The 16,355-nt window shown below is 48.1% G+C and overlaps 1 protein-coding gene across 1 annotated transcript in view; it reads right to left on the reverse strand.

Annotated features, from left to right (window-relative positions):
* Nucleotides 1-1,676: 1,676 nt before the first annotated feature.
* The window catches only part of LOC144136521 (uncharacterized), a 36,944-nt gene continuing 22,265 nt past the window's right edge, over nucleotides 1,677-16,355 (reverse strand). Inside the window, exons 3-4 of the mRNA XM_077668899.1 lie at nucleotides 4,018-4,160; nucleotides 1,677-3,538 (exon numbers count right to left, since the gene is read on the reverse strand). Of these exons, the coding sequence (XP_077525025.1) occupies nucleotides 3,194-3,538; nucleotides 4,018-4,160 (488 nt within the window). The 3' untranslated portion in view covers nucleotides 1,677-3,193. The remainder of the gene's footprint in view (nucleotides 3,539-4,017; nucleotides 4,161-16,355) is intronic.

A 16,355-nucleotide genomic window follows, 5' to 3' on the forward strand; every position in this document is an offset into this window, starting at 1 on the left:
ATGACCTTTAGTAGGCTTTTGTCTATAAACAGTCTACAGACTATGAATAAAGAAAAATAAATACCTATAGGAAGGAAATAGTCCATAAGAAGTCTATAGGCAGTCTATAGACAATTTTTGTAAGGAAACAATGGTAATGATACACACACTGGAAGATCTTATAATTCGTGCACACAGATTACGCTGAAAGGCATGCGAAATATTCTGAAAGGAAAACTCGCGATCCAATTCGTATCCGAGGTTCGGCGTTCAAGTACGAATTAACTGTTCAAGGACATATTGCTGCAAACACGCTTCGAAAAGAAATCTTTGAATTCGCCATAGCCTGTATTTTCGTTCCAGCACATTCGCTCTTAAAACGAAGCAATAGTTACAACTAAGAATTTTCAGCACCTGTGAGTTAAGAGGCAGAACGACGAAATAAGGCGTCTCTCACCGCATTCGTTTTTCCCGGCGTTGCGATGGGTCTCGTCGGCGTAAGTGGATTACTCGAACGAATAATGTTCTGCGTGAAACGATTGCCATGGAAACCACTGTGCAACTCATGTCCGTTATGTTAGTCTTCCCATTCGTTTCTTTACTTGAAGCCCACCACAATAGACATCCAAAGATAGAAGCACCAACTTCTGGACGCTCGCAGGTACCGTGCAATTCGATATTTTAGCTCTCAGCCTAATTAACTGGCGGCGCCACTATGTAAGACGGCGTCAAAAGCTTGCATTTGTATAAGCGGAGGTTGCTGCCAGCGTCAATTTTCATCGATATCGAACACATCCCATGCGCATACATAGACGACGCAGTACGCGAACTTACAGCTGAGCACACCATCAGCGAAGTGCAGCGAGATTATGACGTGAATGCAAACACATTGAGGTTGATGATAATTATTGACTGCCAAGCTTTATTTGTTGACTGTCATGTGCATGTGGTGATATATATGAAAACATCCTCTAATTTAAAAGTGGTTGCAGGATTTGTCGCGAGAACATGCACTGAGTTTGAAGGGAGGAGCGTTGCGGAGTGGAATGGCAGAAGAATGAACAGCAAGTTTGAAATTCTTGTTTTCTTATCGTGAAAACACTGGCCTCACTGGAAACTGTTTGCTGTTCGCGCGACGATACGAGCTGTTCCATTTATAAATTTTAGGAGAGCTAACTTTATTCCTGACATAGTTTTTTAATCTTCAGTCCGTTCCAGTTCATTGGGCATTTCTCCCTGTAGAGCGCCTTCCCTATGCACAACGGCATGGCGGTGATTTTTACGCCCCGTGAAAAATCATCGCTCTCCATTCAAGGCATTTCTCTCTCTCGCTGCCTCATCCTCCGAATTAGTCCAGCCAGCCCTTAGCGTAGGTTCGGGAGAGCACGCAGCTAAATATACGAATAGGTCGACCTTTCGGCGACAGGATGAATCTTTCCACATCAGTACGCAAGCGTCGAATGGTCCACTCAGGAAACTCCTTTTAAGGGCGGACCGTTGTACTTAGTCGACACAACCGCAGGCGAGGAGGGCATGCCGCATTGTTTCGTAATACAAAGAGGGCATACTAAAAAACAACAACTCTGTAGTGCCTTCTAAAGTACGAGCCAGTGATTTGCACTATCGTTATCTGTAGCGCTTAAATGATGGAACTCTTCAGCGTTGCTTTCGCTACGCAGAAATCAACGTTCACAGTATACGTTTTCACAGATGGCTTTATTTTTATAGACATTCACAATGCCTTTTTATCAATCATATACAGAAGAGAACCCTGCGAAAAGGCTAAGGCTGTCTCTGAAAAAAAGAAAAACTTTATGAAAGCAAGTTTAATGTAGCTCGTGTGACAAATGATATGTGCATGTGTTGATCACGCAATATGACACTGCGTGCACGCTACAAATTCTTAGCGCACGCCCACGAACGCATGCGTTTTTGAGTGCGAGCACGTGTGTGTGTGTGTGCTCGTGTGTCAAAGAGAAAGTGTTTGTTGATGATTATGTGAGAGAGCGGTTATTATTTTGATGACTGCGTCACTTCTGAAGTGCATTTCAGTAAGGTTTCGTTCTTGTAATTATTTTCGCTAGTTTTTCGGGACCAGCCTGCGCCCAATTTAATGGTTGCCTGCGTACAGTTAGGAGACAAAAGTTATGAAGAAAAGGTCTATCGTTATCTGAAAAATCCCAGAACAATCACTGTCTGGCGCTCTCAGATAATTTTTTTTTGCAAATACAGATCTTCTCGTTACAATTTAAACGCCTACAGGAACTATAGTTATACAGACCAGAGTTCACTAGTTTTTCATTTCGAAGACGTGCACGAAAAAAAAAAGTGGGATGCATTCAGCCACACTGACTTTAACGGGGGAATGGACAGATAACGACAACAATGCACCAACTTATGGTGTGAGTAAGCAAGGCTTTCATACAGTGAGTGGCGATCTCTTTGGAAAATTTGCAATTTCAAAATGTAGACAAGGCACTTATCAAAATAACCATGGCAGTTTGCATATTACTAACTTGTACGTAATAAATAACTTATCTACGGGGCGGTGACATCCGGCAGTGCACAGCAGATGGAGTGGTGTTGTCTGAAAATATGTTATTCCTGATACAGCATTAAATTGACATACTTTGCCCGATATGTTTCTCGGCAAGCGGCAGGTTATCAAGACGGAAAGTGGTAATTCAGGTTTTTGGACAGCGGCTTAACCGTTTAAATAGTACGAAACAATGAAACACGTACCACTTTCTCGAACATATACAGCAAGCATCCACAAAATCCCACTAGTTCTCAAAATGCGTGCGAACCAAAGCGTAACAGATTGCACGAATTGTGAACAAATGGCGATGACAGTCACATCGTAATAAGAACACAACAAGCCAGCTGTAAAACTTGGAACACGTCGCATACACAGGCACCGGTCTTTGGTGGCTAAAGAAGGCACGGCATCAGCCAATACGGCCGAAAGCCACATAATCGCTTGGAAATAAGTTGACGAAGAAAACGTCGCTCACTGAAGTTCATATAAGCTCTGCTGAAAAAATTGAAGCTGTCCGCAAGCGTTTCATTAAGGCACTGACACCGCTCGGTGACCAGACACATTGGCGTAGCTGCCACACTCGTCCACAGCAGCGCAACGAGGCGCTGTCTTTCCTCACAGTCGACGAATAGAGAGACCGGAGGCTACGTCACACGCAGCCGTATCACTGTAGGCTCAGATGATTTGGCGGCAGCAGAGCAGGAGTGAGACGATTAGCGTGAACACAGCGGATGCGATGGGCGGCGCTGATGACGCTGGTTTGTCCTTCGGCGCCGAAGACGCTGTCTTGGCGGGCGCTTCCTGTACCTCCGGCTTCTCAGCCGCTGGCGGTTTCTTCGATTCTACTTCCGGCTTGTGGCTTGGATTGTGGCTCGTGGATTCCTCTTCCGGCTGTGCTTCCGACGAAGAGCTAGGAGGCGACGATGACGTCGTTGTGGATGCTGGAGTGGGTGGAAGTGCGTCTGGGTCCAGGGCGGCTTCTTCCGGACAACCCAGATCCTTGAGGGTCAAGCGCGTTACCTGCAGTGAAGTTGAATGCTTCATTTGCATTTATGTGAAAAGAGGCGCCGACGGCTGGAAATTGCTACAGACATTCTTGCGTTCGTAAAACTTGTATGATTTTTTTTTTTGCCGTTCCCGGCTACCATAACTACGCTCATTGTTCAAAGCACAAGAACGCACGCCCATGCGCAAGCACAGTTGACCACTTAACTGGAACGCAGACAAAAAGAAGAAGAGAAATAGGCTCCCGTGAAAGTTCTGGCTTAGGTGATTCTCTCCGACCAGAGGAAAGCTCTCGAGCCCGTGAGGTAAAGAGCAACGGACACGATGAAGAGTTTATGTGGGTATTTTTAAACTCGTTCATGGTTTATTTGGACACATGGGCACTCGTGGATGGCATAGGGTCACACGGCGTATGACCTCCTCGCGAAAGCATTTTGTATTTGAAAATATAAGTAAAAATAAAAAAAAAATGAAAAGCGCGGATTTCGACTCACTGTGCTCACCTTGCTGCTGCCGCGCTCCGGGTCGCTGAAGTCACACTTGACATGCCGCAACTCGCGGCGGAACCTCTCGCTTTCCGTGCGGTTCTCCAGCCGGAGGATCCAGGCCAGGCGACAGTCGCAGGTCAGTTTGTTGCCTGCGTAAGCAGAGAATGAGCACAGCGAGTTAATTCGAGTCCGGTGTGGAGAGGAAGAAACAGACAAGGAGAAGGAACCACCTCTATAAAAAAAGGGACGAAAATTTTCAGTACGCATAGCAGAGTTTTTGTAGCACTTCGTTACGTGCTGCATAGCAGCAAAAAAAAATAGTAAGCATAAAATTTTGCTGTAGTGTAGCGCATTGCTTTGTCGTAGTGACAGGACAAGTTATCTCGTGACAACAGGCGACTTCGTAATACTGCAGAAAAAAACTGTCTTTGCGACAGAACAAAACATTTTGTCGCATTTTGGGCCAGACTCTCCTGTATTTTCCGACTGGAATAGACGTTATCCACAGCGCACACTAGGATTTGTTACCGTAAAGACCGAGTGAAAGAAAAAATGACGGAGGGTAAGTATATACACGATCGAACAGACACGCTACCCAATTGAAACTACGCTGAGTCCAAAGTATTTTAGGGGAATCCCCAAGGTGGAGTGAGCGTTTATAAGAGAGCAATTGCTTTGACGATGATGATGATGATGATGTTGCGCTTGGGTGGATGCTAATGAGTAATAACCAACTGCTGCAGTCTCAAAGGCACAAACCAAGTGGCCGCAGGTAGTGTCCGTATAGCATCCGTTTCGATGGTTTGCCTGGCGAGCGGGAAAATAAAGATAAAAGGCGCGATAAAATGTCAGAAGATAAGGAGTGTGGCAGTCACGTATGCCACTTTCTTTTGTTTTTCTCCTCTGGGACTTGTGACTTGTGACACTAAAGCCGTATGTTGCAGCATCAAAGGCGATAACGCAGGTCATTTACGCCGAGCTAGTGTAACAGCACTTCGGTCGCGTCTGCCAGGAACGCTGTATCTGATATAATGCTGCATGTTTCCCAACACAGGATAAGGTTGTCGGTAGCGTTGTGAGCGTCTGCGACTGAATTCCCTGAGAAGGTCCCGCTCACACTGACCGTGCGTTTCAAATGGTGCGTGTTTCACTTGTGACAACAATTTCTCGATGCTCAGTTTGGAAATATTTCCAGCGCAGAATGGAACTATATCCCGACATCTGTTAAAAGCAAGCATCAAGCTTCACCCATATAAATGTAATAAAGCTGATATTTCTCCGTGGTCTCTGTGCTTGTACCACATCGAGTTCAGTATGTTTGGACATTGAATGAGGAAGAGCCAGCCTTCAATAAGTATGGTTTTCCTGTCTTACTGTGATTTCCAAAACCTATAGGAGAAAAGCCTTCATGCTTTTCGTTCTGTATGCCTCGCTGCGAAGATGAGAATGATAGCTATACATGCATGGTCCCCTCACCAACCGTTGGGAGCGCCCATCGTCAGTGTCACACGGGTGAACATCATATTGGCCAGAAGACGAAAGTGGAAGTTTTTGGTTACGACATTCAATGACAACGCCGCCATTTAGCCCGGAGAAGGTTCTCTACACAACTACCGCAGCAAAGAAACCAACCGACTTAGCACAAGCCCAGGCAAACATGTAAAACATTCTCGTCGGCTGGTGATGAACGCGTAGATTTGGGATGACAAACTTCCGTCAGGGGCGCCATTTTACCTAAAGAAGGTCATTCGCACGCCTATCGCTGTTTAAGGATGGGAACCATAATAATGTTCCCTCCCACTACTGCTTAACCCGTATTAGGGGACACATTTTTTTTCCCCGGAAATGGTACCAAAATAATCACTTACTGCCCGTGCTGCCATCTGTCGCGAAATTGAAAAAAAAAATGATTTGGCCGAGCTTTACTCGCATTAAGCCGGACACGGAATGCCAGAAAACGGCCAACAAGCTGGACTCATCATGGACCAGAAATGACAGTCGACTCATTGCAAACCTGGCTTGCCCAAGTCCACTAGGTGGTTAAATTAAGAGGTGGAAACCGAATTGGCCAGGATATGGGACGGATTCTTCGTCGTCCAGCCGCTGTAAGCATGAGCAACTGACACTAGCCTCGTTTCCATGAAAGCTAGAGAAGTCGACTCCAGTCCACTTTCTGAGGGAAAGTGCGAAAACGTCGAGGAAGGGAGTGGAGGACTCACGCCTTCCCTTCTCAAAGCTAGCTCTTTCCCTCAAAATCTGGACTGGAGTCGACTTCTGTCGCATTCATGTAACCACAGCTGCTGAGGGGGCGGGAATAAGAGTGCGATGGGCACAATATATTACCATAAGCGTAAATACGCGGATACATAGGGCAAACATGATACGGCTGCCGTAGAGTAGTGGCAACCAGAGATTGCAGGCAGGGGCCTTCACTCCTTATTGAACTTAATTAGGCTGATGATGGAGTCTGTCATGGGTGTAGTATCCCATACGACGCAAAAAAAAAATACAGGGACACTCGGTACATTAATATTAAAAGGGTTACACGTTGAAAATCTCACCACATATGCCCGAGTCTGTGATTGAAAGACGTCTGGCATGCGCTATTTTCAAAATTGCGTTTCAGAAGCTGATAGGTGACATGATTCCGAAAACAATAACGCACATAGGCGAGGTAAAAGAATGGTTTTATGGTTTATGTGGGTTTAACGTCCCAAAGCGGCTCAGGCTACGAGGGACGCCGTAGTGAAGGGCTCTGGAAATTTCGACCACCTGGGATTCTTTAACGATCACTGACATCGCACAGTAGACGAGCCTCTAGAATTTCGCCTCCATCGAAATTCGACCAACGAGGCCGGGACCTAAACCGCATCTTTCAGGTCAGCAGCCGAGCGCCATAACCACTGAGCCACCGCGGCGGCGGTAAAAGAATGATATGTTACAATTGATTAAAACTACACAGACGAACGATTCTTGAAACATTGATGGCCGAAAAAAAAATTCCGACGGGGATCGTTAAAGCTATGCATTCTGCTTTTGCATGCATTATCGTACTAATAAGATAGCACGGGAGACATGGGAGAGGCCTTTGCCCTGCAGTGGGCGTAGTCAGGCTGATGATGATGGCGATGATGATGACGAGAAGCATCATCGTGAAAATAAAAGCGGCTTGACATAATTCCCAGGTGGCAGATGGCGTCACCTGCCAAATGTGGCAGGTGTACTGAAAGGTGGCAGGCGCGGCAGATGTGGCAGCGGTGTACTAGAAGAGCTCAGGAAGAACATTACAAGGGCAGAGAAGCCTGGGTCTCACAACCCGGGTCTGGATACGACATCAAAAGCTGCGAATACTATCACATTGGCAACACATATTGTAATTAGGTGTTGTGGACTTCTCACGGTGCGTTCGGATGCAGAAGTGGTCTGTTTCGGGTCTGCGTGGCGCGTTACTCCTCGGCTTTAACTACAACGGGTGCAACCGGCACTAACCTGCGGCATTTCGGGCACCTCTCTAGCGATTATATATGGGAGTCGTTTCAGCGACGCCCCTGCGCCACGGTCCGTCTCGCGCGGCAACATGCCGCGGCGCTCGAGGCTATAATTAAAGCGCCTGCGTCCGTGTTGAGCGAGGAACCGTTACACGACTCGTTGCAGGACGCGCGTGCCTCGTCGCCGAGAGGTGCTCGCTGAGCCACACACAGCGCCAGCGCCGCCGGAACATGCGAGGTCAGCGAGGCTGGCCTCGCTTGGTTCTGTGGCCGGATGGACAAAGCAGAAAGGGTGACAGCCTTCGGCCATTGTCGTCCCGGTGCTATTCTTGTTTTCTCCGCATCGCGCGCCTGCTAGCCGGTCGCTTTGGTTGCTGTCCCAAGAGGAGCACTGACAGCGAGGGTGCGGGACGGCACCGTCGGCACGTCTATAGCACGTGGTTGCTGTTGTTGCCACTTCTCTGCGTTGCTTCGAAAAGGCGCGCGTAAAAAAGCAGACATCGGGAAGCGTACCGTATTTCTGGGGGCCTTGTGTCCTCAAGCTACGCGGCTTCTGGACGGAACGGCCCACCTTTCAAATTTTGGGGTAAGCGCGACCGGTGAGTAAAATGAAGCAAGTTTGCGAAGGCATCTCTGGAGAGCGCTATCTTTAGAGGGTGACTCTCTAAAGCTGTGTATACTTTGCATTCCAACATCTCCTACTGTCTCTGTTTGCCTATAGTGTGGTAAACGGTCTGTTAATTTTAAACACTTTTGGTCGCTCCGTTTAGTTTATTGGCGGACATCTGTTTGCCATGTTTAGAAAGGGTCTCATTCAGTCCAGCTACTCCCAGGTCTGTTCCCTTAAACCAAGGCAGCCTAAACATGAACTCAACACTGTTCTCTGCAATAACAAATCTCCAGCTGAGTGACTGGCGTTCAGCTTATATAAGGGATGCGTATTCATTCGTTTTACGCTTCGTTTTGCCATCTGTAAGAGTGGATAAGGCGAAAAGGAAGAGTATTCTTAGTTTGGGCATATGATCGTCTGGCTCGTCGGAACAAGCCGCTCGGGCTTCGGCCCCTTCAGTTCCACCTGCCGGCGCTCGCTCCCTGCCTTCCAGCCGCGCCTTCACCGAGACCGACCGTTCGCGCCTGCTAGTCGCTGGAAATAAATAACGAGCGCCCGCTCGGCTTTCCTCGTGGTGGGCTCGTGTCCAGACGAGGCGCGGAGTGCCACTCGTGGTGGAAAAGCCTCGAGCTAAGAAACAGCGATGAGCGAAACGCAATTGAAAAAGAAAGCAGGCGCTCGAGTAAAGAAGCGAGACACGGCGGCGGATGCTTTTTCCGGCCACGATTATGGAGCACGTCCGCGGTCGAAAATAGCGGACCGAGCTCCGCAGATGGAACGCAGCGACCGCCGAGGTCGACGCACATCGGCCGCGCTTCGATGGTTCCGAGGCGGGCACCGGCTGGCCTAGACTCGCGGAAGGAGTATTGGAGGAGCGAAGGAAGATGCAGTCAGTGCAGTGCAAGCAATTTCAAATCGAGCGGCGCGTGCGGTGACTTCTCTGAACGCATACGTCGCTTGAACGTTATCGCATTTCTTCCAAGTGCAGTAAACATGAACAGCCTCTGCTGTGCTTTTCGTGCGGCTTTCATTGCAAGAATACAGCCGGAAGGGTTTGGTTCTGGGCCATGGAGTGTGGCCCATTTTGCATCGCCATAGTTCAAAATCTCTCGAAAATAAGTGTCCCGTACTTACACCTCATGAGTTCAGATCCTCCGCTGGTGGTACAAGAGTTCAGCTGTATGGTTTAGGCCAGTGGGGCTTTGACAATATCTGTATTACTGGCATAAACTAAAATCTACTTATATGAACCGGGACTTGTGCTTCGCGCTTCTGATTCTTGCTTGGCAGCTACGTCTATTGTCAATACAGAGTAACTAAATATTAAAAACACCTAATGACGGTAATTATTTTGTGTAATTAACATTTTGTAACTTTCTATACTACCAGGGTTAAAATTATGCTTTACAGTATTGCCCTACGGCAAAGTTCCAGGCAATTAGCGGGGCATCTGTTCTTCTGGAACACAGATCTCTTGCAAGAACAAGAAAGAGCCTCTCGAAGGCTGGCTTGCCAAGCGGGAGGTCTTTGCCGGGATACGTCGCCCACAAGAATTGCAGCATCAAGTCTTTTCCCGCAGAAAGTGCCGCCCTTTACATACGAAGGGAGATTCCTCATGTGGCTTTGAATGTCACCGATCTTTGCACCGACAGTATTGAGGTAGTGGCTGTGAGGATTCGGCTCGCCTTCCGAACTCTGTCCATTGCATCAGTATACGTGTCCCCGCGGAAGAAGGTCGATATGGCTTTGTTTCTCCAGCAACTTCGTGACCGCTGCCCAGCACCCAGAATCATCTGCGGTGACTTCAACGCCCACCACCCTGCCTGGGGTGACAGGAACACAGATCCTCGCGGACGCCAACTTGTAGAAGTCATCGACAGTTTGGACCTGTGCGTGGCCAATGACGGAAGTCCCACTTTCTTTCGGCCTCCAACCTCACCCGCATCTATAGACCTAACCTTACATTCACCTGACGTCCGTGTGCAGTGGTCAACTAGAGCTGACCGAATGGGAAGTGATCACTACCCGATATTTGTGTTTACTGCCGACTTCCATCTGCGTGGTCCTAAAATTTGCCATGTTGTTAATTGGGACAAATACAGGGAGCACTTAGCCTGTGTTTCCGGTGATGTGACAGACAAAATGATTTATGCTAAGATGGCTGCTACCACGGCGCTCAAGCTACCTGATCATTTTCCGACTCCGGATTTAAAACTCAGGAACCTCTGCGCAGCGCGCAGAAGGGCGGAGCGACAACTGTTGCGGAAGAAGGACGACAGAGCCTTGAAGACAACTTTCAACAGGCTCAATTAACTCTGCCATTAGACGTCATGCGAACAAGCTCTGTAGGTCCCAGTGGGCATCCTTTTGCGCTAGTTTGACTGTTTTCTCACCGATAACGAGAATTTGGCGTGTCGTTGGCAGTCTTGCTGGTGGCTCTCGTCCGAGTAAACCTTTCGAGGCGCTTGCATTGCGCACGCAGAAACATCTCGTGTGCTTGGCAGAGGAATTTGCGGATGCATTTGTAAATTCTAGACCAGGCATTCATCCCTGCGCTCTACCTGCTACGTCTCCATCTGTTATGGACGCCCCGTTCACACTTCGAGAACTACAGACAGCGCTCCGCAGCCTGAGGCGTCGCTGTGCACCAGGTCCTGACAGCATTACCAATCAAATGTTACAGAACCTACCTCTGGAACACCAGAAGAAGCTCCTAACCTATCTCAATCGAGTGTGGGAGTCTGGTGACGTTCCCCCTTCATGGAAAGTGGCTTGTGTAGTCCCACTGCTGAAGGCCAGCACAGAGATGACAGACGCGCCCTCGTATCGTCCTGTATCGCTGACGTCGTGTGTGGCTAAGCTTATGGAGAAGATGGCAAGTAAGCGTTTGTCTTGGTGGCTTGAGGATAGAAGGGCACTACCAATATGCATGACTGGATTCCGCACATGTTTAAGCGCGCAAGATAGCGTCCTGGACTTGATAAGCCACATTGAACATCAGAGTGCTTTTGGACTTTCAACACTAGTTATTTTCCTAGACGTATCAAAGGCTTATGATAGCGTCCTCCAGAGCTCAATACTGAATAGTCTGCAGGTTATAGGCGTACAGGGCTATCTTCTGCGATTCATTCACTCATTTCTCAGTGATCGTAAATTTAGAGTGCGGTTAGGCACTACAATGAGCTCCGAAAGGGCGGTATCGCGAGGGGTACCTCAGGGTAGTGTCCTGTCCCCAATGCTCTTTAATGTTGTCATGGCTGGTCTTCCCGCAAAAGTGCAAAAACATTGTAGGCATGTCCATATGTCGATATATGCAGACGACATTTGTCTTTGGTTAACCGGATATCAACACAAACGCATAGCTCTATTAGCGCGACAGGCCGTGCTTTCAGTTAAAAGTTACCTTCAAGGTGTTGGGTTGACTCCCTTGGTGGAAAAATCTGGCTTCGTCCTGTTTCCAGGTAGGGGACGACGGTATGCGCGGCTGAGCATAGACCTTGATCAGTCTTGCCTTCGTCAGGTTAACCACATACGTTTTTTGGGCGTCACTATTGACTCACGTCTACAGTGGCGACGAGCTGTGGACTCGATTGTGGCTTCACTATCTTCGCGTCTCAATGTGCTTCGTAGAGTTGCTAGTGAGCAATGGGGAAACCATCCTGCTTCAATGATCAGGCTTCACGATCCCCTGGTGACAAGCCGCATAATGTACCAGCTCCCTTTAATTTCCCCCTCGGTATCGCAGCTGGAACGCCTTGAGGTTTTTCACAGAAGGGGACTAAGGAGGGCTCTCGGCGTTCCGCAGGCTGCTCCAAACAATGCAGTACTGTATGAGTCTCAATCGAAACCTCTTCGGTTAGCCGCTTCACAAAGACTTTTGCTGCAAATTGGCCGCCTCAGAGAGACTGTTGCCGGGAGAGCGCTTCTACAGCGCCTTCGAAAGAGATCTGAGTCCCGGGCGTACTTGGCTTTAGATACTCTTCGTTCTCTGGGTCTCGACGTTCGAGATCGACCTAAGACGTTGAAGCCACCTTGGTCCTTTCCGAGCCACGATTGCTCCTTGACAATTCCCCACGTTCGCTCTAAGCGGAGTTCTCCTTTAGCGGCAATGCGTTCGCTCGTGCTGGAACATCTTGAGACCGAATATGCCAGTCATCTTCAAATTTTTACAGACGGCTCTGTGGACAAGGTCAGAGGAACTAGTGCAGCTGCTTTTCATATTCCGTCTTTGAAGTATGATTGGTCTGTTCGTTTTACTAAAGTCGTGACCTCCACAATGGCCGAAAGCGTTACCATTGAGGCAGCTCTAAAGAAGCTACGGTGTTGTACGCCTCAACCTACTGTCATAATTGCGGATTCAAAATCTGCCCTTCAAAGGTTAGAGTACGGGTTCCCCACTGATGCCTTGAGTTTTAGATCCCTACGTTTGGTGCAGAATCTCCATAGCAAAGGCTTCTCAATACGTTTTCAATGGGTGCCCTCGCAGATAGGTGTCTTAGGCAACGAGATAGCAGACAACCTCGCCCATACAGCTCTCTCCGGGATTCCAGTACATAGAGTCCCTCATGAAGTCAAGCAAATGTTCAGAGATGTGGTGTTGTGCCACTTCAGTTCTTTGTGAAGCTCTCCTCATCAGCCATGTGTGACCAAGGGTCTCAAAAGGTACCAAGCCACTTTGCTGCACCGCGTTCGCACGGATTCTGCTCGTACGCCGGCGTGGATGTATAAGACTGGCCTAGCTTTGTCACCATTGTGTTCAACGTGTGGTGTGTGTGGTGACATAGAACATTACCTCTTGTGCTGTACATTGTACAACGCGGAACGGGCTGTGTTATTCGGATCCCTCAAGAAGGCAGGAGTTCCTCACAGTTCTCTTCAGGACATTGTTTTCCCGCGCGGGAGCCAGTCGAGTAGAAGGGATGCTTCTCGCCTTCTTCTAGTTTACCTGCAGGACACGGATTTGGCCTCCACGTGGTGACCTCAGGAGTGTCTATGTGGGTTTTTGCGGACAGTGTTTCTGTGATTTCTATTTAAGTGTCGCTACGGTGGAGCAATTGCCGGCAGCAACTGCAAGGCTAATCCCACCGGTAGCTTACAACCACTCAACTCAACTCATCTGTTCTCCTGGCGACTCAAAAGGCTCTGAAGGAAGGTGCCTTCTCAGCACGCGAAATATACAGGGTGCCGTGAGCTATAGTGCTCATATGCCCACCGCTACAATTCTGTTGAGACTGTGACCACGTCGCCATTATGGTTCGAACCAAACGGTGTGGCGCAGCATGGCGTATATCGCGGAAGGCCCAATGTTTACTCTGCCTGCCAAGATGCTGCACAATGGTGCGTCCAGGCGTCATATCGATTTGGTTGGAAATTTGAAAAAAAGATGATGACAGCACTCTAGACCTGCCGCTTGGCCATCTTTGAATCAAATGGCGGTTTCCTGGAAGAAATGTCGCTGGTGTCCCAAAGGATATCGCTGACACTGGGACGTCCTGCAAGTGCCATAAGGATATCGCTGACACTGGGACGTCCTGCAAGTGCCATAAGGATATCGCTGACACTGGGACGCCTTGAAAGTGCCATAACAGTAGCTCTGTCAAAGGAACTGGCAGCATTTGAGACCACAAGTGAAGAGGCGAAGAGGTGAAGAGTATTTTCCAAAAATCTGTGTTAAATAACAGCATGTGGACTTTACTGCCGTTGTGGTAGCAAAGCCGAAGTCTTGGTTTTCTTCAAAATACGGCCGCACGAGCTTTCATCTTTTACATTACCCTGACCCAACCGCAAGTTGATGAAAAGTGGCACAGGCGTAGAATTAACAACAGAATATTAACTTGAGCTTTGAAAGCAGGGCAGGGCGGGGTTTTAGAGTACGTAAATAAAATTCTGTAAAATGCGCACGATTCGGTTTCCGATTCATCTTGCGGCCGCAGTCCTCGGCGAGACGGACTATTAGAACAAATGCTATTTTCACGAGACCCGCACCGTTGAGGTAAAACGTCATAAATTACTTTTTAGCCTATCCATTGCATCACGTGCTTAAATTAAAGCCTTGACGGGAACGGTTTGCCGGGACTGCTCCCATAAAAGAATGATGCATAACCAATCAGTCCAGTCGTATAGCATTGCTAACCGAATTTGTCGAAAGACGAGGTGGAGAAGATCACAGACAAAGTTGTCCTAGAATTCGTTTGGTTACGCAATCACGAGCGCGCCGCCCGCCGCAAGGTTCCTTCTCAATTTGACCCACATTAAGAGGCATTAACGACGCCCGCTCGTCTGTATTAGTCCAGCCTATACAGGTAGATAAACCGGTAGAAGGCCAGGCGCGCCGTGATGCGGGGTCTAGTGCGCCCATTACCATATATGCTGGCGCTCTACGCCCCATCGGCGCCGGGAAATGTGATGCACCTGAGTGCACAACGAGGTGAATTGAGGGCAGAATTCTGATGTGTTTAAACAGTGCATCGTCTGAGAATGTGTTAGCCTTGAAGTGGAAGCACTAGCTCGCGCCTGAAATTTAGTGGATGAATTCTTAATACTGTTTACGGGTCACAATTGTGTTTTATTTGGCGTGCCACTTGTGACCTCGCATCGTACAATGGGACCACCGACATTAGGGTGCAAGCCCAGTCAGGAACCGTTCTTACGTGTGAGATGCTTCGCTAGTTCGTCTCCTGATATCCAGGCCTAGCCTGTGGGTTCTGTTTAGGAATCTACAGTGGATTGCCATTGATAATAAATACCTTTTAGATTGCAGTCTTGATGCCCTTCCCCCTTTCTAAATCAGTTCCTTATGGCATACTTCTAAAATGAAACGAAAGCCTGCGGTCAATGTAAATACACGCAATCTATTTAATGCAGCCGCATTAAATATATTTCGTACACGATATCCCCCAACTCCAGATGTACACTTAGAAATTAATGCAAAAGAAAAAAGGTAAATCACCCTGCACACGGTATACTGCACAGTATACTGCAAAACGTGCACAGTTCTGGGCAGGGGCTGTATACTTATATATTTAAAAGCAAAAGCTAAAAAGCATGCAATCTGGACAAAAATTTGCTTACGTCGAGCCGTTACCTCTAGCTGTGCAGATCCTTTGCAGCTTTGCGCAGCATGTGCCCTGACTTTTGTAGCTCTGTAGAGCTTTAAGTCTGTCTTTATGCTGTGGTGCCTAGCGTGCAAACCGCACGACAGGCGGCAAGCATTGCGCCTTGTGGCTCGTTGGCGACTTCCCAACGCGGGGTGGAGCGGGGTCGTTACGCTTTCGCAGGAGTTAATTGCATAAGCTCATATCACGCAGGGTGGAAGCGCTGAAGACGGCACGAGCATCAGATATGTGTGTCGCCCTTGTTGTTCGCTGACGGGCCTCCGTGTAGTTGATGCGAGAGCACCCAGCACAGGCGCGGTGCAGTCGAGGAGAGCTGAGGGCGACCTCTGAGATGAATAGTTCCAGGAAAACGGCATATCAGTGTCTTTGTGCTCCGCCTTCACGGCTTTAAAAGGCTCATCCAGGGAGTTCATGACATCGGGAGCTGCTCGTCAGGCGAACAGTTTAAAAGTAGTTCTGTGTCGCTACTTCCGTTTTGTTTATTATTTCCTTTTGCTTGCCATCTAGATATTCATATAATCTTCAGAAAAACTTTTATTTTCAGAGTTCTGTCAAGCTAGGTTTACACCCTAGAGTGAAGCTATAGCCTGAAAATTTTAGGTGTGCAAAGCACACGAACTCTGAAAGTCTTCATTGCCTAGTAAGAAGGCAGTTCCGACCGCGTAACTACCGAAAATGTCGTAGCGAACTTTTTCAAAACAAACCAAAACAATGCAATTCATCCTATATACCTGAGGTATGACCCTCACTTTTCGCCTAGGTCACATGCTGGAGTCATCCCTCAGATAACTGGCGCACAGGCGCACGTGTGCACACCTCGTCACCTTGCATAAGATTTTATATTAAAACAACGTCATCCAAGCGCCCATGTAGTTTATTTGCTCGGACGCACGTGTACTACCCGGAGTACTGACTCGTTAAACGGCATCCCACTGAAACCTCACATGAATTTTTCAAGTACTCTTCTTTCCTTCCGCAATTTCCCAGAAAAATGAGTTGGATGGATCCCTGAGGAAACCGCGAGGTAATCAATTTCTCGATTAATTATGTTATGATTACCGCTTTTCCCTTTGCTATTTAGCCTTGTGTTGTATACTTTACCAGTTGTGTGTATTCTATTATTTCTGGTCG

Source organism: Amblyomma americanum, chromosome 6, assembly GCF_052857255.1.
Source record: "Amblyomma americanum isolate KBUSLIRL-KWMA chromosome 6, ASM5285725v1, whole genome shotgun sequence".
Lineage (NCBI taxonomy): Eukaryota > Metazoa > Arthropoda > Arachnida > Ixodida > Ixodidae > Amblyomma > Amblyomma americanum.